At 40.9% G+C, this 23,519-nt stretch overlaps 1 protein-coding gene across 1 annotated transcript in view; it reads right to left on the bottom strand.

Annotated features, from left to right (window-relative positions):
- MYO1D (myosin ID) overlaps positions 1-23,519 on the bottom strand; it is a gene marked incomplete at both ends in the record, with an annotated part of 155,240 nt that overhangs the window by 89,196 nt on the left and 42,525 nt on the right. The window contains 9 exons of the mRNA XM_084301232.1: positions 2,761-2,927; positions 11,271-11,403; positions 12,989-13,063; positions 14,794-14,864; positions 19,559-19,729; positions 20,448-20,562; positions 20,655-20,800; positions 21,960-22,163; positions 23,354-23,470. Coding sequence (XP_084157358.1) covers positions 2,761-2,927; positions 11,271-11,403; positions 12,989-13,063; positions 14,794-14,864; positions 19,559-19,729; positions 20,448-20,562; positions 20,655-20,800; positions 21,960-22,163; positions 23,354-23,470 — 1,199 coding nt within the window. The remainder of the gene's footprint in view (positions 1-2,760; positions 2,928-11,270; positions 11,404-12,988; positions 13,064-14,793; positions 14,865-19,558; positions 19,730-20,447; positions 20,563-20,654; positions 20,801-21,959; positions 22,164-23,353; positions 23,471-23,519) is intronic.

Below are 23,519 nucleotides of genomic sequence, written 5' to 3'. Positions count from 1 at the left end.
ACATGCACATAGGACATGAAATATTTCACACTGGTTTCTCTTTCCTGGTCTCATCAGGACAACATTCCTACAATAATTAATTAACTGGAAAATCTTCCACCTCAAAACACTTACATTAGGAAAAAAAAAAAAAAAAGAAAAAAAGACAATCAGGATGGCACTGCTAACCCACACTTTATTAAACAGGTCTGCTCAGCTGATGGGGACAGAAAAAACAGGGAGAGATGTCAGGGAACTGGAAATATGCCCAACCAAAGGAAAAAAAAATAATTCTCTTCCTACTTCACAACAAAAATAGGGCTGTCTCATTTAAAGACATCCCAAGACAATGGGACCGTGAGTGAGGGGATTGGCGGTGGAGTTCAGCACAGTGCTTTTGTTCCTGCCAGGCCTATGCAGTGCCACCAGTCCCTTCCCCTGAGCGTGGCCTGGCTGCCGCAGCAAGGCAAAGTCTTGACCTCGCTGCTAATTATAGTGAGGCAGAACCCAGAATAAAGCTGCTCACTGACACCACAACCCTTCCCCTCTCCTTTTGCCTAAAGATCTTGACAGCTTTCAAGGTTACTTTTACAGTAAACATCCATTTCTCCTTCCCTGCTTAGCTGCAGAAACAGCCAGCATGCACGAGGCTGCTACTAGAGCTTAGGATTCACACGCAGCTCTCCTAAAAACAAGATGTTTATGAGCCACTCGAGTACAAAGCTTTGCTGAAATATATTTAGTCTGCACGTGAAGCAGGGTCGTTCTCTTCTCCCACTACTGTGCAGTTGATGGGTATCTGGGTGCTGTTTTCACGCTATGTATAACACTACCTGCAAGCAGGCACGTGGATGCCTTAATGGTCTGAGTGTTGGGCTACACTCGCATGTGCCCGCAGATTCTTCCCCTACCTCACCCCCCCCACCATTCTGAAACCCACTCAGCAATCAGCAATTTTTTGACAATAAATATAGACCAAAGCACAAAAAAAAAAAAAAGTATCACTGCTGTTTAAGACAGGTGGTCCTGGCGTGCATTTCACACAATTAGATGTAGTTACCAAGTGACAGCACATCTCTTGGTGCAACCAAAAAGTATGGAGATCTTACTTTCTACAAATTGGCAGGGGCAGACTAGTTTGCACAGAGCTCAACTAAGAATTCTCTTAATTTCAAGGAAATGTTGGAAAGGACATTCTTTAATGGTCTTAATTGTGCTTCACGTCATTTCCTTCCCCTCTTACTCTAGATCTGTCTTCAAAAGAGCCCCATGTGCAGGGCAAGAATCCAGAGCTGAAGGGCTTGGAGTCTCCCTCATGCTCTGTCTCCCAGTAAGTCTGTTAAAAAGGAAAGGAACAGAAGTGCCTTGCGATCCCTGTTCAAAAGCCATTCCAAAAATGTGCAGCTTGTATACAAGTCATATCTCCTAGCCCTTTTAAGAGGGGCAAGTCTCACTCAAAAACAAGGAACAAAGAATTTTGCCTCAACAAAAGCAAAACAAAAACAACATCCAGGCCAGAAGTTTGTTGTTGTTGTTTTTTAATTTAGAAAAGTCAATGTAGACTGGACTCAGAGCAATAATGGGGTATGCAAATACGGTGTCTGATATCTTACACTTTAGATGTTTAATCCTACTCCTGGGTTCAGCAGAACAAATGTTGCAGTAGCCTGAAAGCTGTACCAGTTGCCATGTGCTAATTTGGTTTACTGGCTGTAAACAGCACTTCTGGTTTTAAGATTACAGGAGCTCATCAAATGTTCTTTAAAAGCAAAGCAGCTGTTTATATTAATAGTCATTACACAAATTTAAAGAGTAAGTTGTAATAAATTCCACACGTGAGGGCAGAAGCAAGCACTAACCACTGCATAATGTTTAAGAGAACTGATAAACAAGACTGCAGGCTGTGTTTGATAAGTCATGCCCTTTCGTTCTATGTCAGGTACTGTGAAACACCCAGGAAAATCTCCACTGTGAACAGCAAAATATGTTTCAAGATCACTTTGCTTCCAACATGCAACATCTCACCTGCCCAGTTGTTTTTTTTCTTCTTTTTTCCTTCTCTCAGGGACTTTTCCTCACTTGACTCAACAAAAGTAAAAATCAACTCAAAATCTTAAGAGGATGGATCCTTACTACCCATATTAATTTAATGAAGCTGTAAGACAAATTACAATCTAAAATATTTCATTTGTCACAAGTCTGTTAGGAATAAAGAGTCCAAGGAGGATCAAAACACGTTTTAATGGGGTCATGTTATTATCTGTTTTTTAGACTTCCAGTTTTTAAGTCCAGAGGTCTCCTCCTGCACATGCATAATGTCACTGTGCACCATTAAGCACTTCCCGAGAAACATAACGTCTGTCTCTTTCACTGCAACAATTAGACAATATTCAGAGAGAAAAGAGAAGTTAATTAGTTCTGGTTTTAGGGTTATGCTCTGGGGAAGAACCTCATTACACATTCCTTCTGAAGAGACTAATACAGCAAATGAATTTTAGCACGAGGAAGCTGAGCCTGAGTGCCAAGTACACACCTCTAAACACATCTGCTGCCACAAAATGAGACAGCATCCAGCGTCCTTGTTAGATCCATGTTTTATTGTATCCAATGTCAGATATTAAAACAAACACACACTACTACCCTATGTGCTCAAAAGTGAGGATCACAAGCCCAGAGGACTTGAGACTTACTGTCCACTCATGGGGAGACAGCCAAATCGTTCCAGCACCCGAGCTGTCTTGCAATGAGCTGAAGTGAGTTACTTGCCAACACCCTCCTTACCTGTGCAGAAACTTCTCGTACGTTTGGCGGTAGGCAAATCCTGCTCGGCGCACTCTCACATTTTCCAGAAGGCCAAGGTATTCAACCTGATGCCTGCAACGTTCCTCGTCAAAAATCTGTGGTGACTTCTTATCATTGGGCTTAATGCAACGGACATAATAGGGTTCCTAATGGGACAAAGCAAACCGAGTTTCATTCAGAAAGAGTCTATAAAAATAAAACAGCTTCTACATGAAAACCTTAAAACATCAGTCCACCATACTCATTTGAATGAGGTTTGGTTGTTTAACAGGAATTACAAGGCTAGAACAGAAATGACAAGCGGCACACAACATGTTCCTCCCCTTAGCACACTGCAACAAGATCTGTTACAGAATTGTGTTACTCATTCGAGCTCTATTGTCCTTTGCTATATGTCAGAACCAGTTTCACATCCTTCTTCTCTACAGACTTGGACGATAACAAAACCAGTCTTCATAAACAATACAGCAAACGATATCATTCATTGTCCTGATAGTCAGATAAGGCTTTTCCAATATCAACATATAAAAGAAGCATGGATTACTCTACAATTCTTAAACTATGCTGCATGCAACTCCTACAAAGCTTGTAGCAACATACTTGAATGATGGCAGTCACTGAACACTGCTCTGTGCAGGGCAAAAAGTGGTTCCCTTCAGGCTGGTTCAGCATCACAAGCACATCACAGCACCAACGCGAGCCAGCAGCATGCGCATTCTTCTCTCTGCACCACCCTGGGGCTGCACAGGGCAGACAACAGCAAACAGGACACGAGGCACTGCTCCATCCACTCCTGCCTTGTGCTGGCTGGGCTGACCCAAGCCAGCTCAGGTGAGGGTCCCACAAGGCTGCACACCTTCCACTGCCGGTCAGCCTGCCCTCATCAGATATGCCCCATATGCAATCCTACAAGGTGTTTTTTTTATGTTTACTTACATATTTTATGAGGTTAAAGGCAACTTTCAGTTAGGCCAATACAGTCTATAACTAGCACCAGCAACGCTTGTAAAGGGTGACTGTAATTCTTTAAAATTAATCGGTTTTAACCACAGTGGGATTTGAAGTTGATTCATTTCTTCCTCTTCGTTGCTAACCCACTTCTAACTTTACAGGGAGATAAAAGGTTAATAAGCGTTGTAAAGGCTCAAAGTGCCCACCCTTGTTTTTCAAGGTAAAATTGTATTCTTATAACCTCAATATAAACTATTTTTACAGTAGCCCTTGCAAAAAGGACTGGCATATTCTGCAGGCTGGCAGAGCCTCCTGCACAGCAATCTCATCATTAGCTGAGGAGAGAAGTCAGATGAGGATCCCAGTCAGCTCTTTCAGCTCAGAAGGTCACAGTGTGTCTGGAGATGTGCTTCAGAGGATATGTTGAAGATGCACCTCAACTGGAGTTTTTCAAAAAATCTGTTTATGGCAACACTAACATTACGACAAATGGAGATAAGCAGCCTCTCTGAAACCTTAACATTAGAAAATTCAACTTAATCACAACTGATAATTAAGAGTTTCAGCAATTTGTCCCTGGACTTGATGAAACATCTGGCTATACAACCACCTATAAAACTGTTCTCTGAGAAACCACAGACCCTTTCTCCAAGGGCTCTCCACAAGAGTCTGCTCTGTTCCAGTACTACCTGATGGTTTCAATAGATATCTGAATGAAGAAGTACAGTGTGTTTACTAAATCTGTAGGTAATATAAAATTTCAGTGTGCATGGACAGAACTCACAATTTCAACACATGTTGCAGGAAAAAAAAGGGTTGAATTTAATGAGGACAAATGCAAAGTTCCATGGTTATGCAGAACATGAGTCAAGTTCATACTTTTCTAACAAAGTGGCACAGAAAGGGCAAAACTGTAAGACAAAAAATATATCAGATTTCTACTTATCTGAACATTGCATTCAGTTTCAGGCACTGAAGTTCAAATAAGATGCAAGTGGACCTGAGTCAGTTCAGAGGAGAACAAGAAAGATCAGAAATCCAGAAAACAGGATCCAGAGAAAATACAGTTTAAGTCTAGAAGGAGTGAGAAGCCACATAACCGTCCTGATGGGCAGCACTTAATATACCTTACGTACATAATATACCTAAAGGGTAGATAAGAGAAGAAGTAAATATTCTGTTTTTAGGACAAAAATCACCAGTTTTAAATACAATATATAAAAAATCAAGTTGGACATCAGGAGAACAAGGGTTGGGAACAGAGTGCCTGCAGAAACCCCCATCGCTGGAGGGGAACAGACTAGACAAGCATCTGCATGGAGAAGAGTAAGGCAGAGGTGTCCTCAATCAGGAGGTGCATTCCCAAGGTTCCTGCTAGTCCTATTTTCTGTGATGTAGCCCTGTTTTCTATGATTTTAGGTCTCTCCTAAACTCAGGATAACATGAATGGCCCCAAATTGCTATTCAGTAATGCTGAAGAAACAGGATCATCCCTGAATATCCCGGCATAAACTGGAGATACACAGCACTGACACGCGCATGGAGGTTTCACACACTAATGAATACAAATAAGCCAAATATGAGTAATGAACAGGCTAAGACATAGGGGCCTTGGAAAAGCAGAGCCTTGTATCCTCGAAACTGATATGAGCCAGGGATCTTTTGGGGAAGGTGTTGGACTGAAACGTTTCCCTGCTTTCCTAAGTTTGTGACACACAACACCAACCTGTACCTTTCTCTTGTAGGACTGTCCTTGGGGTAGAAATATACTGGTGGAGAGCTGCACTGAGGAGAGGGAGCACAAACTAAGCCAGCCACACATACGTGCGTTGGCAGCATCCCTGCTCTGCCCATCCTTCATGAAGTAGCCCAGGAGTGGGCATGGGGAGCGAGCAGGTAAACAGCAGGACATGAAGCTGCTGCTGTGGGCCAGCTGTAGACTCGTGGGATTGTTTAGGTTGGAAAAGACCCTCAGGATCATTACATCTCCTTTCTCCTCTAGTGACTTCACCTCTCCATGTGATGTGCTTCAGGGATAGCTTTTTCACAGTCTGGTTTGGCTCCTTTCTGTACTGGGGAGATGAGGCAAACCTGCACGCAGTGGAGAAAACCACCCTGCTGCCAAATAGCTGGCCAAGTCCCTGGCAGGGCAGTGCTCTCTTCATCCTGCCCTTCTTTTCAAAACTCCAGAGAGCAGCAGGCTCAAAAAAGGTAGCAGCATTGAGGACAGAGCATAGACAGGATCTTTAAGGTCCCTTCCAACCCAAAGCATTCTGTGCCCCCAGACAGCCATGGGACAGATCTGTTCCGTGTGAGGTCTTCTCTCCGAGCTCACCACCACATTAAGTACTTTCTTCTGCTGCAGTAATTCAACACAACGTGTTCCTATTCTATTTGCTCTCCTTTCCTCATGGAGAGGATAGTGAAATACAATGTGCTGGCAAAATTTAAAGAGTTTTAAGAGATTTATGCATGAACTTTTTAAGCTTTCTCCTGAAAATTCTCTCTGCACTGAAGGTAACAAGGTTTACAGGGTCTTTATTCAGTCGACAGTCTCCTACCAGATCTAAGAACGTGCAATCTGCGTGGGTGACAATTTTTACTTCAGTCGTAGAACTCAGCTGTGCCATGGGAACGCGGCTGTCAGCAGCACTCTTCATGCTCTCTCAGACATCATGTGTCAACCTCTGAAGGTAGAAGCAACCCCATTTGAACTTCAAATCAGTGTTGAAGTAGAAGGCTTGATGTGGTCGTGGCAGCTATTACTGGTGAGGAGTAGGAGTTTGCTGGACCTGAAGCCTGCGATTTATAATCCCTGTATTGTAAGCCCTCAGTTGTATGGCAAGAAACAAAGACAAGGTCATTTATCTGCTAGAACGAGTCCTCTAATGAACTGGAAATAAGCTACTTAGGAAAACTGCAGGATATGCAGAGAACTTCCTGAAATACAGCTGAACTTAGAAGCTATGAAGGAGTCTGCAATTGTAAAGATGAATGGGCTGCAATTCTCCCCATCTCCTCCTGCTAATACATGGAGCTTGGGCCACTTCTCTATCCACATGTTAGCGAGCCAGACTGTCACACAGAGAGACCCATCCTTGTGCTAGTAACAGGGTTGCTAACATCAGAATGATGCTTGGCCATGCCACATCTGCCCTCAACACTGTTGTGTTGCAACTAACGTCAAGATGAATATAAATCCTCTGATGAGACTGATATCACAGATATTTATCACACATTCAATCCACTGAATTGCAGCATCTTTAGAACACGGTAGTTAAGAGTGTGAAGTCAAGAAAAATGCATCTCTCTTCTCTGCCTCAAGGGAATTGGTGTCAGTTGTTCATTACAGACATTATAGCGACCAGTTCACAGTTATTTGTTATTGCTACATAAACCCCCCAGTGGTGAACCACTGCAGATTTGCCTGCTTGGGTTGTCATTCACGCCTTTGTCATTCAAAAATGCAACAAACCTCTGTACAAAAAGTCTACCCTTCATGACTTCAAGCCCAGTACAAAGGGGAGAGAGTGACTATCTGCATTTGATACAAAAGGCAGAAGTCGAGATGCTGCTTTCCTTTTGGAAAACAGGAATAGGAAGTTCCTGTACAGACAGGAGATCATCTATCAGTGCAATTACAGTGTAATTAAAGCCTCTCAGCAACGACAGCTACCAGGGTAAATTCTAAAGTAGATTATTCCATGCTTACAATCCCACCAGCCTCAGCTCTTCAGGGGGATAATTATGCAGCTCCCATTATTGCACCATGAGGCTGTCAAGCCTGGAGCTGCATTTTATAAATGGAAGAACTGAAATACAGAAGCACAAAGGCCCCTTTTCTGAATGCTGTTTAGGTGCCTATTTGCAATTGATTTTTTTTTTTTTAAATGAAGTGAAGTGATTTTTAGATTTTTAAGTATTAAAAAGAAAACAATCCAGTTTATAGTTTTTGCACCCTAACCAAACTCCTCCCTGAGAGATTTCTATTCCATAGTTTATAGCTCATTAGATGAAAGAAGGGATAGGACACATCCAGAACAAATTTGTCAGTTCTATGTCCAATCAGTCACAGTGATGACATTATAACTTACTAGAGATGAAGCCTGTCAAACTGGATAGGAGAGGTATGGATGAAGGAAAAAAATGAGACAAAAGGAGTTACAGAGAAGGAAAAAAAGAAAAGAAAAAATATAAAAAGATAAATGCCAAGAGAGTTCCTACAGAATCTCATCATTTACAGTCATGTCAGCCAAAGGACTTCCAGTATCAGTATTTAAAAGAAAAAGAAGAGCCACCCACAGCAATCCATCACAGAAAGACCAGATTCTCAAGAGAACGGTATGGGCAGTAAAATATGTGCTTGAGAAATGTTACATGGCAACACAGCAACTCTATAAAGCTAGAGCATTTCATATATATAGAAACAAACAAACAAGAAAAGCTCTTTGTTCTACCTATCACAGGTTTCTGCCCAAAAGACTCAGTGTATGTCTGGAGGTATTGTTAAGATACCAGCAGGGATAACCACCACTTCAACTCAGCATCCTCCAAAACCATAGTTTTTGAGACTGCATATTTGTAGGAACATGTGTAGATATAAGCTAAAGTCAAATTCATATTTGTGAACAGCTCTTGCAGTGTTAAGACCACTTTCAGAAGGATGTGACACCTCCTGCCCCTTCCTCTCTGGGACCGCAGAACTCTGCTTCATCACCGGACCCCAGCGTTAAAGCAAATTACCAACAAAACAGAATTTTAAAAGTAAAGCTAAATAACCAATTCACCCTGTAGGTTTTGATTGCATTTACAGAATTTAAGATTCACTTCTATTATTATCATTATTATTCCTGCTCACCTAATTAGCATTTTTGGAGACTACTACCCCAAATGACAGGTTCAAAGACACTGTTGACACTGCTGAAAACACTGCAGCTTTTCTGGAAAGCCAAATGAGTACCAACGGACTGCCAATCTGTTCAAGGACTGTAGAAATACTCCTCATAAACATGGTTTGAATTAGTTTAGGGAGAAAGATTAACCAAGCAAGAACAGCCCCGTTGGACTGTGAGGCTGGGATGAGGAAAGCAGCACTGACTGTGCTTCCACACCGCGCACACTCTGGTAGCGTTAGTGAATCACCAGACTACAACAAAAACAAGCATGTCTTCATCTCGGTTTTTGAAAAACAGTTGAGAAAAGAATGAACTGGTATTACCTCTCCCTATGGAACCTTATTCCTCTGTCAGCTGTAGACCACAGCAGCTAACTCTACTTGTGCAACACTTTCCAGAGAGCTGTTTTCACCAGCTGTTACCACAGGCTTTCCCAAAACCATCCTGCAGGGCCCAAACAGCAGTCAGAGATGCCGAAGTTGTCATTGCTGATCCCCAGAAATGCAACTCTGGTCCCAAGTTAAGCACGGAAAAAATGAGTAACACGACCCAAGGGAAGAAGCTGCGGTACCTGAAATCACAGTGAGTGGCGTTGCCCGAAACAGATCGCGGTTTCACCAGCCCAGGAACAAATGCTCACCCGCTCACCAGCCCCAGCAGCAGCAGGAGAGCTGAGACAAGTACCCAAACAGGCAATGACTCAGAGGCAGGGTATCCCATTTATTTGTACTGCACAACCAGCATCTAACAGAACATGGTCTGAATGCCTAGAGTTCTTAGCTCATTAACAACATGCACATGGTATTAACTGCCCAGAAAGCCACCTCGAAGAGATCCTCAGGCCACAAAAGCCAAGCAGCAGCACCATCTCTTTGCCCTCTGTTTTACTGTTGGAAGTACACAGTGATTGTCTTCGCGACCCTTATCTAAGCACCCTCTGGTTTTCAGAGTACACCAAAATTTACATCCTTTAAAGAAACATAAGCTTGATCTCAGGATGAGTCTCTCCAAATTTTCTTTTCTTACCCCTCCCTCCCCCCAGGACGTATGACAGCCAAGCTCTTCACTAAAAACAGCTAAAGCCCAAGTACATAACTTAGTTTGCAAACTTAAGTACCTACAAACTCTGATCTGCAGGGAGCATTAGCCATGCAAACTTTTAATCAACAAACTCCAAAGTGCAAATTTCACCCACTTTGTTCCAGCCTTCCTTCAGGCTAAAGGTTGGCCATAAACCACCACACAATTATGACAGCCCTTGACTTCTTGCTGCTTGCCAAGAGCCCTTGTTAAGTCCTGACAAACATGTCTGTTTAATGACAGTCCTCCCTTTAATGGGATCCAAAACCTTCTGGGAAATACAACACTCTATGACAATTTTCTCCATTGCTATTAAAGAGAAAATAAACAAACAAAAAAAAAAACAAAAAAACAAAAACAAAAACAAACCACAACATCATCTTAAACACATGTTTCTCAATAAAAAGTTAGTAGAGGTATAGAATGCAAAGAAAATATTTGTCTCTAAGTCTCTAACTCTTAATATTCTCCCCAAGAGGAAAGAGAAATCCAAGCCCATGGTATGGCTGGCTACAGCTCTAAGGTAAATGGCAAGTCAGGCTGAGAAGGAAATGTGCCCCATCTCCCTTCCATCGGGGTCACAGCCACCTTCTCCAGCCCAGCACTGTACAATTTGCCATTCAGGAACGGTCCAGCAGTGGGGTAGGAGCACTCGCCTTCTACTGATGGTGCCTGCCTACAGCACCGCCTAGCCTTAGGCTGGGCTAATACGGGCATCTTCTCAGTGGCCCTCCATCGTATGCTCACTGGGGAGAGCTACAGGGCTTTATTCCTTGGTCGGGAAGGTCAGCTAGCACCTCTCAGATCACTGTTGGTTGGATTTGCACACCCTCCTTCAAGCGTTACTACTGAAGATTAAATCCAACCCAGAAATAGAATTTAAAAATATAAAGCAAATGTGTTTTCATCTCCTAATTTTGGAAAACATGAACCAACATACTATTGCTTGTAACATTCCCAGTGCAGAGAGGGATCTGCTCATGCCATTCTGTCCCCCAGCTGCACTGCATTCAAACAGCCTCCTTCAGAGTTCATGCCCTTACCTATCTTTCTCCACACAGAGAACTGCTGGCCAAAGCAATATTTTACTAAATAATTATTTTTTTTAGTGGTAAGTAAAAAGTTTCACTTCTCACCCTTTCATACAGCAGAGGAAAGAAGGAAATCACACAGGTCTGTCTGTGTTTTCAAGGAAGTCATTTGGCATTGAAAGACAGAAAGAGAAAATCTCCACATCGTGAAACTACATCCTCTGAACACTCTGCCAGAAGAGCTTTATTATTTATTTGATACAATAATTATTACCCAAGAAAGACTGGCTTTACTACAAGTGAAAGGTACACTGGTCACACACTGAACAAAAATTCACCTTCTTTATGCAGGGTTGGCAGCTAACTGTCCCAAGAGATCTTCACAGCTGCCCATTGCTATAATCAAAGCTCATCTGCCACTGATCAGCTTGGCTCTCTGACAGATGACAATGATAGGAAGGTGACAGTCTCTCCACGGACGAGCTGCACCCTACTAATCAGATGGAGTCAATTTTGAAACTGAAGTATTTACCTTTGATGCCAGGTTGTCCACTAGCGCAATCATGGAGTTCTTAAAAAGGGTAGCAGCTGTCAAAGGTCGCTTGGTCACCTCAGTGATGCTCAGTTTACCTTCAGGCCACATCATCTTCAGCACAGGATTAGAGCTAAAAGACAGTTGCATTAATTGCACAGTCTAACGGAAGGGCAATAAGTGTTCCATTAAATTTAAAATTCAACTGCTCATTTCTGTCCAGATCTCTTTGCCATCTAAGTCAAACCAACTTAACATTCTTGGGCAAAACATATTCTGCTTTTGAACAATATACAGTTCAAGCTTACAACTGAATGTTCCAGAAAAATGACAAGCTCGTTCTCCTCTTAAGATAAAAATGTGCAGTAATGGGATAGTAAAAATCCTGCAGAAGTGATCTATCAAAAGCAGAACCTGCCTTACTGACACAAACATAAAGAATTTAATCAAGATAGAAAAGAGCAAGATCATATCCTACAGCATCCTCCCCTACAACAGAGTATTTGATATCACACTGTATTTCTGCACCATTCTTGATATATAAAATAATTCATACATTTTAGCCTACATTTTCTTGAAGGGTTGAAGGTGAGATAAAATGGCCAGGATGGATGGCAAGAGATCTGGAATAGACAAAAGCTGAAAGCAGTTACAGCAATCTAATAGCCAATCTATCACATGTTTTAATATGCCATAAGTGGTCTTTGTGAACAGTCTTTACCAGAGATTTAACTGAAAACAGAGACTAAATTTAATAAAACATCCATACAGCAAATATTCTGCAGGTTTCGAGTTAACATGAAGTCTTGAAAACACGAACAGCAAGACTCTTCAAAAGAGTACACTGAGTAAACACGACAGGTCTGTAAACTAAGTTAATAGTTGTACTAGCTTTTAAACCAAGGAAACAGAATTGTCCAAGCAGTTGTAGGCTATTTTACACTGTTTTCCACCTCTGAACAAAGTCTCTGGAATGCTGAGATAAGCCACAATTACAAAAGAATTACAACATATTTAATACCAGCCATCAAGGAGAACAGCTTTCCGGAGCACCTTTACATAAAAATATGTTTTGAGAATTTCAAATGTGCTTCTCAAAAGCAACTTTTACTTGCCTAATTAGTATTTATAGCAAGTGACTACATGGTTTAAATTTGTCATATCATAGCACATATGAAAAGGATTGAAATCTTTTTCTTCAGTTTTCCCATCACCCCAAATATTTCTTTCAAAACAGGAGCTTGTAATTGGGGCCAACATATCTTTGTTGACCAAATGTTACTCAGTATCTTTATCAATGGCTAAAGACAGATTAGTATTAGCACATCTGCAACTGGTCCAAAAACCTGGTTAATGACAAATCAAGCAGCACAGGTAATCTCTGTGCAGTTATCTTGATTGCACAATGAATTGCGTTCAAACACTTCAAATTTCATTAAATTAAAGGTTTAATCAAAGGAGAAAAAATAAAACGCAAAACAAGATACACAGAATAATAACTTTATCCTAAAATTAAACTAACAGCCTTTGGGTCATGGTAAATATACAAACATCAAATGTCAGAGCAATATGTTTATTGCAATAGCTAACAAATACACTGCACGCACTGTAAAGATTGCATCAGTGAAAATGCTAGTTTCTTCTAGCATCCACTCTTACAGAGTAGGATTCTGACAGATCAGATTCTAAATTCACCTCATTAATATTTTTATTCCTACCTGTTGTACATAAGACGCTTGAAGTCTTGAAATAAAGTGTCCTTGTTTTTGTCAATAAATCCACTGACTGAGTAACTAAAAAAAAAGGGAAAGAGTTAATTGCGAAGTCCTTCCCAGAGCTACTGGTATCACTGTGGAATCAGTATCCTTGCACTCCTACAGACACAGCAGATGCTAATCAGAAATCCAGCTCTGTTTTCCAACCTATCACTAATGTGCTGCATGAGCGCTGTCTGAGACTTGGATCTTTCTCCCCAGCTTTCCAGCTCCAGCATGGCAACAACATGTAATTAGTTTTTAGACAGTTGTTTGCTCCATGTAGGTGAAGAGCATGATGGCTGGGACACATAACAAGACTAGGGTGAGTTGCAGATTGCCCAAATTCAAGAGTTACGCTCATGACTTCCACCTTTGAATTCAAAGCATGTGTTTGTATGAAATCCTACAGACCTAAGCTTTGCTTTTCTACCTATCTAGTCAATCCTTTGCTTGGTGTCAAAAAAGATCATCTCGTGGGACACGGTCTCAAATCAGGAACAGTCTATAACCAGTGACAAGGGAACTCTATTGGAAATCAACATAGGAATTGTGGACTTTCCTCTCTCTATAACCATGGAAATACTCCCCCAGAAGACTACTGTTGGACTTCTGAATTTCATCTCTTCTCCAAGGCTCAAGACAGGTACTCTGTCCTCAAAGAGGACAAAGGTCCAAAATCTCCCCATTCAGCAACTCCCTCTCAGCTGCCTCCTTGTACCACTGAGCTTCAGATTACCCCTGGAAACCAGCACCTAAACTGCAGACACTGGGATCTGGAGCGTGACAAATTCAGGCTCAAATACTACCTGCAAACGTTTCCACATTTCACCTTTTTTTTTTTTTTTTTTTTAGAAAATTTGTTCACTGGGCACTAGCAGTACAGAAAGCACTAATATATAGCCTTAGCTTTTTTTTTTTTTTTTTTTTATCCTTGGCAAAGTGCTTTGGAATCAGCAATGCATATCAGCAATCACTCAGCACAGACTCCAGAACAAAGTCTGTCTTCACTGATCCAGTACACACTGGATACCTTTATAAAATGAAAGTAAATTTAATCCCCAGTCAAAAGGTTAAAAAAAAAAATCCTTAATTGTTAAAATCCTAAATGATTTCCACATTAACCTCCCTTTAAGTTCTGCTAGCACAGGGAGTTGCACAAATTCTTAGCCATTCCATCATTTCAGTGATATTCCAGACAACAGCTTTCCTAGTGAGGTTTCTAACATATGGGCATCTTTCACTTCTAGTTAATTTTCCTTCATACTACTCTCAGATACTGTAGCCATTTCTGTAGAGTTCAGGTACAAAAAACTTTTCAACCTGAGTGGGAAAGGCTCCTTGCACTGATACTTATTTTAACTTAACACTACCCTGCATATTTTGAGTGAGCTCAAACTGATTTGAGAATTTAAAGCCAGAGAGTTAGATAACCATACTAAACAGATGTCTAAACAAGATTTTATTAGCTCTGTATAGCTTTCTTGTATAAACAGTGCTAGCTTCCCCCCCCCCGAAACATTGCTCTCCCCTTCACCTCCCCACCTCATATTCTCCTTTTGTTTCAATTCCAAGAACAAAATCATACTCTATACAGCAAGTAACTAGCATAAGATTTAATTGATAAGCAATTGCTGCACTCTGTAATTCTGTATGACAGCTATTCTGGTTCATACCAGAAGCAGCATTAAATCAGAATACCATACCACTTCAAAGCTGGCTAGAAGACAAAAATAGAAGGTGCAACTTTATTTCTAAAAGAAACTTACATCACATCTCCAGCGTAGTGCTTGATTCGAAAGTCTCTGTCAAACTCCAGGGTTTTGTCAGTTGCACAAAGCTAAAACAAATTTCACATACATTAAAATCTCACCCTTGGATTTTTAAGTTTCACAGAAAAGTGATGTGCCTTGGAAACATAAATGGAAACTGTAGTTTTTCCACTTTACACGCACATGCGTGGACCTGAAATCCAGTTGTAACACTGCTTTATAACATTTTTTCATGGATGTGTTATTAAAAGCATATATTTGTACAAAACCAACTTGTAAGAACCTACAGTTTTATTAACAAATTGAAACTACCTCAAAAATACCATTAAGCAAAAAGAGTATTTGTGCATACAGAGAACCATCACACCTAAGATTTCTTTATGCCCTTTTAAAAGTCTTCCTTTGTATTTTTTTTCCATTGCAATGTCCCTCCTCAGCAAATAAATGAAGAAATCAGAATATGACAGTTATGATAGCAATGCTTCTTCTGTTCCACCACCAGCAGTCACTGTAGTTCATCGAACACCTCTCAGACAGTGACCAGCCCCACAGATCCATCCAGGGTGGAGAGAGCTGCAACCTTCAATTCTCAGCTCAGACTTCACACTCATTTTTTCACTACAACAAAGATGTCAAATGCCCATGTGGCAGCCACTCAGCAGCAACAGCCATAGATTTCTTTGGAGGAAGCATGGGCACCATGAAGGCTATGAGCAAGTATCTATCACCCACCCAAAGTCTTAGGAAAACAAAAGAGGAAATTAGCATGGTCAAACTGCAGGATAGAAGAGTTTATTAGAAGCAGGAAGATATCTTCCAAAAAGCTTTACCTGTGTCTAAGAATAGAAAATAAATTGACTTAAAGAGATTAGATGTAAAATAAATAAATAGAAGATTAAACAAACAAAAAACACAAGAAGGAAAGCAAAAAGTTTGCATAATGAAATACATGAAGGTTACAAAGGTATAAGAAGTCCAGCACAGCAGGAGCAGGAAGCATGCCAGTATATGCAGAACTGACAAATGACCACAGAGTAGAAGGAACACAGAGAAAATGAGGAAGAAGCCAAACCAGGAAAATGAACTAATTTTTCTTTCTGCAGCTGTGCTTACCAGCAAGGGGCTAGAGAGGATCTAATGCTTTTTTCATCCACCCAAAACATACATCTCAACCCAACATGTCAATAGAAGAGGTATAAGATGAGCAAAACCACAATGAAATGAAGCAACTCTTCCTGCAAGATGGGACACACTCATCTGTGTAAGCTTCTCACTTAAAACTCTTCCAGCATGGGAGATACTGGAAGGGGGCTTAACACAATGCTAGTTCTCATACTGAGTCTTTCTCTCTATGAACTTTGTGTCTACTGGGCAAATCGGCAGAAATTATTAAAAAGAATAGCAAGTGTACTGATACAGTTGATAGCCTGCTTGGATTTCTAGGAGCCCCTTCTCAAGACTCCTTATTAACAACTCAAAGAATTCAAGTTTCTGTGCAGGACAGGAAGAAAGGGGCCTCAAACAAATAACTTTTGGAAAGATGGGAAATGGTACAACAGTGAACGGTCGGCTCCTACAGTTCATCTGGGAGGCCTGCAGAGATCTGTACTTCCACCTACAGTGCCAACAGAGTCTTAAATGAGCCAGGATCTGAGGGTAAAAGACAGGTGATCAAGACTGTTGATACTTCTTAATTATTCAGGGAAGTAAAGACACTGTCTGGCTGTGAAGAACTGCAGGAAGACATGAGATTCCAGAGGAATGGCACTGAAGAGCAAATGAAATTCACTTAAGTTCAGAGACATCCACAGAGAAAAGCCAAAGCTCACAGTAAGCCACAAACCCCAAACTATTAACCCAACAAGTACTTAAAATACCCTCCATCTCAAAAAGGACATGGGATAGTTGGAAGAGGCTTGACAATGGACAAACTCTATCAAAAGCACTGACTGCTACAGGAGACAGAGCCAAAGGAACTCAGCCCCTTCAGGTCAGGAAAGGAATGACAGAAGACACAGAGAAGATGTAGTGGAAGATACATTGAGCGACGTTTTGCTGTTTTAGAACTAGGAGGCAACAAATGTAACCTAAAAGGGAAAATGGATGGGAAGGAAGGAGCTCTTCAAACAAGTATCTACGCTGTGGAACACCTTATCAGTTAAAGAAGAAACACAAAACAACCCCCAAAAAACTATCAAGAGCACTAGCCCCGATTCAGAAGGACAGAAAATGGCTGGAGACTGGGGCCACATCAAGTTATCACTACGTTTGTCCCATATTCTTCTCCCAGTTAGACCTTCACTGTTGCCTAGCATCTTGGCAGATACTGGATCAGGTGGACTAAAATGGGTCTTCTCGCATTCCTACCTTCACAATCAATTTCTTGAGATTGACACCCATCAGAATTTTCCACTAATGGACAATTTAGGAATTCATATACTGTTCATCACTGCACTCAACACTTTGAAATTACAAGATCAATTGAAGAAACATCAGAATTTAAAGAGGATGAGAAAATGAACCTTTGATGTTGAGAAGTCCAATCAGAATAGCTAATATTTACATATCTAGACAAGCAATGGACAATTCAGAGCTCTAAGAACATAAATTTGGCCACAAATATTCATAGTGGAAATATTTACCAGTCTTCCTGGTTTGTTTGGCTTTCACCAGGACAACCAAGCAGACAGCAGCAGATCAGGCATGCAGTGCACAAACTAGGACACTACTATTTAGGGCACAGCAGCCCCTTAGAGCTTATCCACATGGAGCCAGCGTGCAACATGCTCTACAGGGGAGCAGTGAAGCATTAACTCAGGCTGAAAGATGGGAGCAGTTCCCATAACATATCAGCACATGTACTTTAACCCTTTAGGAAAAGCTTTGATCTACACTCAGCTTCATAGTCTCTGGACAGATCTACCGCAGACTATGAAAGCAGATTATGAAGTGAAATCAAGTCCTTTGTTTTAATACAACTAGAAGAGGCTAGCTTAGAGGGCTCAGATTTCTTACAGCAGTTCTAGATGGGATAAGGGCTCACTGAACATGATATCTGAGATAATCTAAAGGACATCTGCAAAGACATGAGAGAGGGGGAAAGATAATTATGATGCTGAGAATTTTACGGGTCAATTTTTTCAAGGCTATATTGATTTAAACTAGAAATTAGCAAGCCAGGAAGATACATCATACACTCCATAAACATTATTTAAAACAGTATTCCTCATTTCCCTTCAAATCTGTGCAGTTTTCTGACAATGCCACCCCCTACTGAGGAATACTGCAATTGGAGATATATATATACACACACACTTTTTTTTTGTTGTTGTTTCCCACACTGTGAAGGGACTTGTGAAGGTAAGGACTTGAGCAGATTCTTCTTTTTAATTTTAATTTTATAACCTGCCACATGCTTTATGAAATTCAGTCCTCTTTCCCCACTGTATCTATGCAGTACCTACTCTCTCTGTGATGGAACCACTCCACCTTAGTAGATATAGTACCAATGACAGAACAGAAACCGAAGTCCTCTACCAGTCCTCTACCTAGTAACTAGACAGCTCCAGAACTGGACCACTGCCCGCACTATCCCATTGCAGAGGATTTAAGAATCCATTCCCTCAGGCTTCACTGTTCACAACTGTTAGTACTACCAAAGCAAGCAATTTGCACTAAAATATAGACACCCGGACTAGGCTTCATGAAAACGCTTGATCTCATGCAAGTCTACTCAGAATGTGTTATGGCTAACACATCTGCTGCTTAAGCACATAAAATCTAGGCTAACACAGAAAGCAAGATTCTCCCTCAGCTAAAATGCATGTGGCAGACGAGATGACAGGTGTGCCACAGCTAAAGTGCACATAAGGAAAACCACATCTGGAAGAAAAACTGATTTTATTTTCTTCCTAGGCTCTGCTCAAACAAGCCACAGCCAGATCTATTGTTTATATTCAGCCTCCCTGGAGGCAGTCTTTAGCACGTATCTTATACAACGATGCTAATTTTATATTTCTGACCTACATAAAACAGTATGCTGGGGTGGGAGGGAGAAGGGGGGAACCAGCATTCTGAATGTCATATTCCAAACAATGTTTCTTAGCAGACAGACATCAATAAACTGAAATTTATTTCATAAATGAAATTTGGTGTGAAGGATTCTCAAATTAATCAGGCGGGTGACCATGTTTTCGCTATGCTGCCAAGTGAGGAATAAAGCCTTTTAATTAATACATTGTACCAAAAACAAAGCAAGTCAAATGGCCTGGAAGATCATAGGTACAACTGAAGATGAACATGTTTTGTAGCCAATGACGATGAAAAAACAACCCACAGTGCTGTAATAAAGCAGAAGTGTGAATAATTTCACTGTCACTATGTATTACAGCAGCCTGGGAAGAAAGCCACGTGAGCCAAAACCGTGCCTCAATTGGTTACAGATGACATCATGATATGTCAAAGCACAAGCTCCTGCTTCTTTTATGCTCTGAATAAAATTGATCTCACATTGGACATACTTGAGCTCCCTCTACCGGCTATAAAGCCATAGGAGGTGCCTTACCCAAACCCAGACCAGATGGCCTATTTCTGTAGTTAAGAGCTGCAGTTGCTCTTAGGCATTTAATTTCATACTCTATGGCAACAGTTTGAACCTCAGACATTCTTCAAATCTTTTTCCTTATTCTGTTAGGTCTAAATAATGGAAAAAGCATCACATAGGATAAGAAACAAGTTCTGAGGATACAGAAGAGTACATTACCTTTCTGCTGGAGAAGTGTGCGTGCTTCCCTAGCTTGTTATTAAGAGCCTCAAGGAACATCTCATCTGTAACTTTTCCAACATTCATGCAGGCATCGTCCAGAATGGCAATGATCCCTTTGTGCTGCTGCTCTACCAGGTCGACAATGACCTGATTGTTAAAGTAATCAATCTGAAGAAGAAAAAAAACCAACAAAACAAAACACAAAAACAAATGAACACATATATTTGTGACTTTGGCTAGTAAAAGAGAAGTGCACCAGTGTTAGTCACTGATTGAACTGCACCATTTGTCTGACAGAGGGATTGGACACCAATCACAGGTGAAACAATCAGCTTTCAATATGCAGATTACTAACTCAAAACTAAGTAGGCTATTCTTCTGCCACTAAACAGAGGTGGTAATCTTCACATGCCTCACATTAATTTTGTGACGTCTCCTAAAAATCAACTGCTACATAATGCACTTTAAAATGTTTTTTAAAATTCATCTGCATATACTTAAAGCAATAAAAACCGGGCATCCAATCCTTTGCATCATGAAAGGAATTTGAACAGAATGCCTAGAATTTTTCTACCCAAATATCTACAACTACACAAAATACGTAAGTGTTCAGATTAGGAACTCAGCCACAGAGATGCCATGAGAAATTTTAACACAGATCCAGAATCAACTGTTTTCCAAAACCATAAAGATAGATTGCAAGATAATGGGTTAGCTTTTTCCACAGTCAGATTTCCAGACAGCAAGCCTGATAGTACAATTGGCATGGACACAGATGTCCTATTGACTTGAACAGGAGCTTACTTGTGGACCAACTTTACATGTGTGACCTATGCTGCTCGACTGACCTCAAACCAACCTCTCCCTCCCCTGCCAAATCACTCACATGCTTCCAGGGAATTCCTTCTCGCTGGTACTCTTCCTGCTCCTGCTTCAGAACTAGCTGAATAAAGAGCTGCTGTAGCTTTTCATTGCAGTAATTAATGCAAAATTGCTCAAAACTGCAAAAACATAAGGAAAAAAAAGAAGGTGGTGAGTTTTCTCACTTGGGAAAGGAGAAGGCACAGCACTGTGCTTTAACAGTACGTCTCACCTGTTGTTGTCAAATATTTCAAAGCCATAAATATCCAGGACACCAATGACTGTGTTCTTGCCATGTATTGTAGTGTCGTAGTTCTTCACTTCAATCACATCATTGATGTGCGTCACAATCCAACAAAAGAGGCGCTCGTATATAGCCTGCCAGGAAACAAACACTGAGCCATTTTGCCTGCATCTGTCTCTGTTCTTTCTGTTAAGTACAACATACGTTGCTACAAAGTTTAATTCAAGATGCTGCCCAAACTAAACAAAAACCACAGATAAATTTCTGTTAAAATTGAACAATCATAGATAAGAAGAAAATATTCTATAAAAATATTTCTCTTTCTTCCAAATCTCATTTAGCTGAAGTCTAAATCTTGGAAAGGTCACTAAGTATGGAGGTTAGCCCACTTGATTCCAGTCTGGTTTTCATCTGTCTAATAACTTCCACACCTGTGAACTATTTAACAATACTGAAGAATAAGTTAGAGTTCAGTTATAGAAACATAACAACTGAACAATAGCAGTAAAATGTTCCTGTACACCTTGTAAAAGGAAAATGTTTTGTAGATATAAGTATCTTCAAAGTCTACATGTTCAAAACGTACTCCAAAGCTGGGCAAACGTATCATCTTTGTGGAAAAAAGTCAATAATCAAGGACCTTCAAAACTTCATCCATTCTTCCCTTATCATTTTATTTATTAACAAAGGAAGGACAATTGTTACTCCTTTTGCTATAAGTATCCCACTTTTCCATAAAAAGGATAGCACAGTGTTTCCAATTTAAGTTCTAGATGTTACTCTTCTACTCTCTACCCTTTGAATTTAACTTCTAAGGAAGTCAAGAACAATATTTTCCAAAATATTTAGCCCTATACAGTGTGTTCCTTTTGCAGATGCCAGCAAACTAATCTTGCAACTCCCTCCCCTCTTTCACCTACCAGAAAAGCATGGCTGGTTGTGTCACAGCCAGGGAAGGGTAGAGATGGTGCTGCTCTGCAGTCCCCCTGTTGCTGCACTCTGGGTGAGTGCAGCTATACAACACAGGAGCACACAGAGTCAGAAAAAAAAATCAGCTTGAGGTAGAGACTTCCCCTGTCTGAGCAAGCACTGTACTCGTTGATCTACCCAGGAAACCTACTGGGATGTGAGCATTGGAAAATGCAGTTACAAAACAATTCATTAGTGAGAGTCCTCCTCAGGTATCATCACTCTGTGCTGCACCAAGCACAACTCTACCAAAAAGCAAAAGCAAAGTGTCTGAGTTACTGTCACATATAAAATCAGATGCAGAGAAAGGAAATTTAAACTCACTTTTGCAAAGGCATCTCTGCCGTAGGTGGCTTCTTGTTCAGTATGCTGTTTGTCAATGACATCCCGACCTGTAGCTACAGTTCGGAACAAAAGAGCCTTCTCCACCATCTCAGATTTTGTTGACAGCAAGTCTGCAATGATTGACACAACCTTGCTATTTTCTATTAGAGGCGTATCACCATCCACAGAAAACTTCAAGTTCCCCTGCAATAATTAGCAAGAAATTAATTTCTCAATATTTGTATTAATATAATTTTAGTACGTCCTGAGTCCATCCACAACCCATCTGCTATTTGAGGCCTGCATATCCACATAACCACAAACATCCAAAATCAGTAGAAGCAACAAAGCCTGACTCAAAGGAATGCATTCCTGCTCAGTGTTCAGCTGAGCTTTTGGAAAAGAAAAATAACATCAAAGACTTCTGGAAATCTAATCAAACACTTTCAAGATTCAGAGTCTAGTAATAGTAAATGGCCTTAGATACACAAATTCCAAATGCAGCAGCTCATCTTCACTCCAGTTAACTACAAAAACAGTAAGCTGCAGTTATTATTGCAATACTGTTGCCCACAAAGTTTAGGTGAATGGTCTGGAGAAGCTGACAAATCAACACTACTAATAGGATTGGAGTGACAACGTACCACAACGGCACTGTTGCTCAATACCTGTGATGACAGAATTCGGCAGCAACACCACCATATTACCTGCGAGTAGTCTCACAGCCTGCTAGCATGGCCTGACTCTGCTCTGCCTCCACCCCACTTCCCAGCACCGGGGCAGGACTGCGCCAAAGAGGAGAAAATTGAAAAAAAACTGCTGTTTTCTTTGCCACCTTCTCTCTGCTTGCCTATGGTGCTTTTCTTCTCAAGGAGGGGCAAGAACTGTGCTACAGGAACACTGCACAGGGAAGAAAATTCTGTGGGTCACAGGAAAATATGAGTGAAGGAAGGATTTCCTTGGTATTGGAATACAGAGAATTAGGAGTTCTGCTGTACCCTGCTGTGCTCAAGCTGCTAACCAAGTGAAGTACCATCCCTCCAGCATAGTTAGAGTGGCGGTGGAGAGAGCACAAGGGTAGAAGAATACTAAGGTGAGAGCTTCCTACCCACTCACTGCCAAAAACCCAACAATTTCTACTCATATTTACAGATCCACATGCTTTGTGGTATGGCTGTTTTGGGATCTGGAATATGCAGGAATAAATGTGATCTTTCATCATTACTGCAGTGTCTTATTTCATCAAGGAATTTCACTCAAACTGGAAGCTGTAAACTGCATACAGTTTTCCAGCCAACAGATCTGCAGTGAGAAAATTAGATCTGCAGGAAGTACAAGTGCGCTGCTTGACTTCTGAAGAGCAGCCTGCTCAAACCTGCAGGCAGAGAACTTACCAAGTGAAGAATAGCTGCCACAATTTTGTAGACAGTCTGAATTTCCTCTTGCTTGAAGCCTATCACTTTCATGGCATCAGCTACAGCTTTGAACTCTGCACCATCATTGATGGAACACTGAGGGGAAAAAGATGTTTGGGACACGTGCTTAATGGTAGTGAGAAAG

Source organism: Netta rufina (assembly GCF_964035555.1).
Source record: "Netta rufina genome assembly, chromosome: 24".
Lineage (NCBI taxonomy): Eukaryota > Metazoa > Chordata > Aves > Anseriformes > Anatidae > Netta > Netta rufina.
The sequence above is the reverse complement of the archived record's forward strand: the minus strand, read 5'-3'. Positions and strand labels throughout refer to the sequence as shown.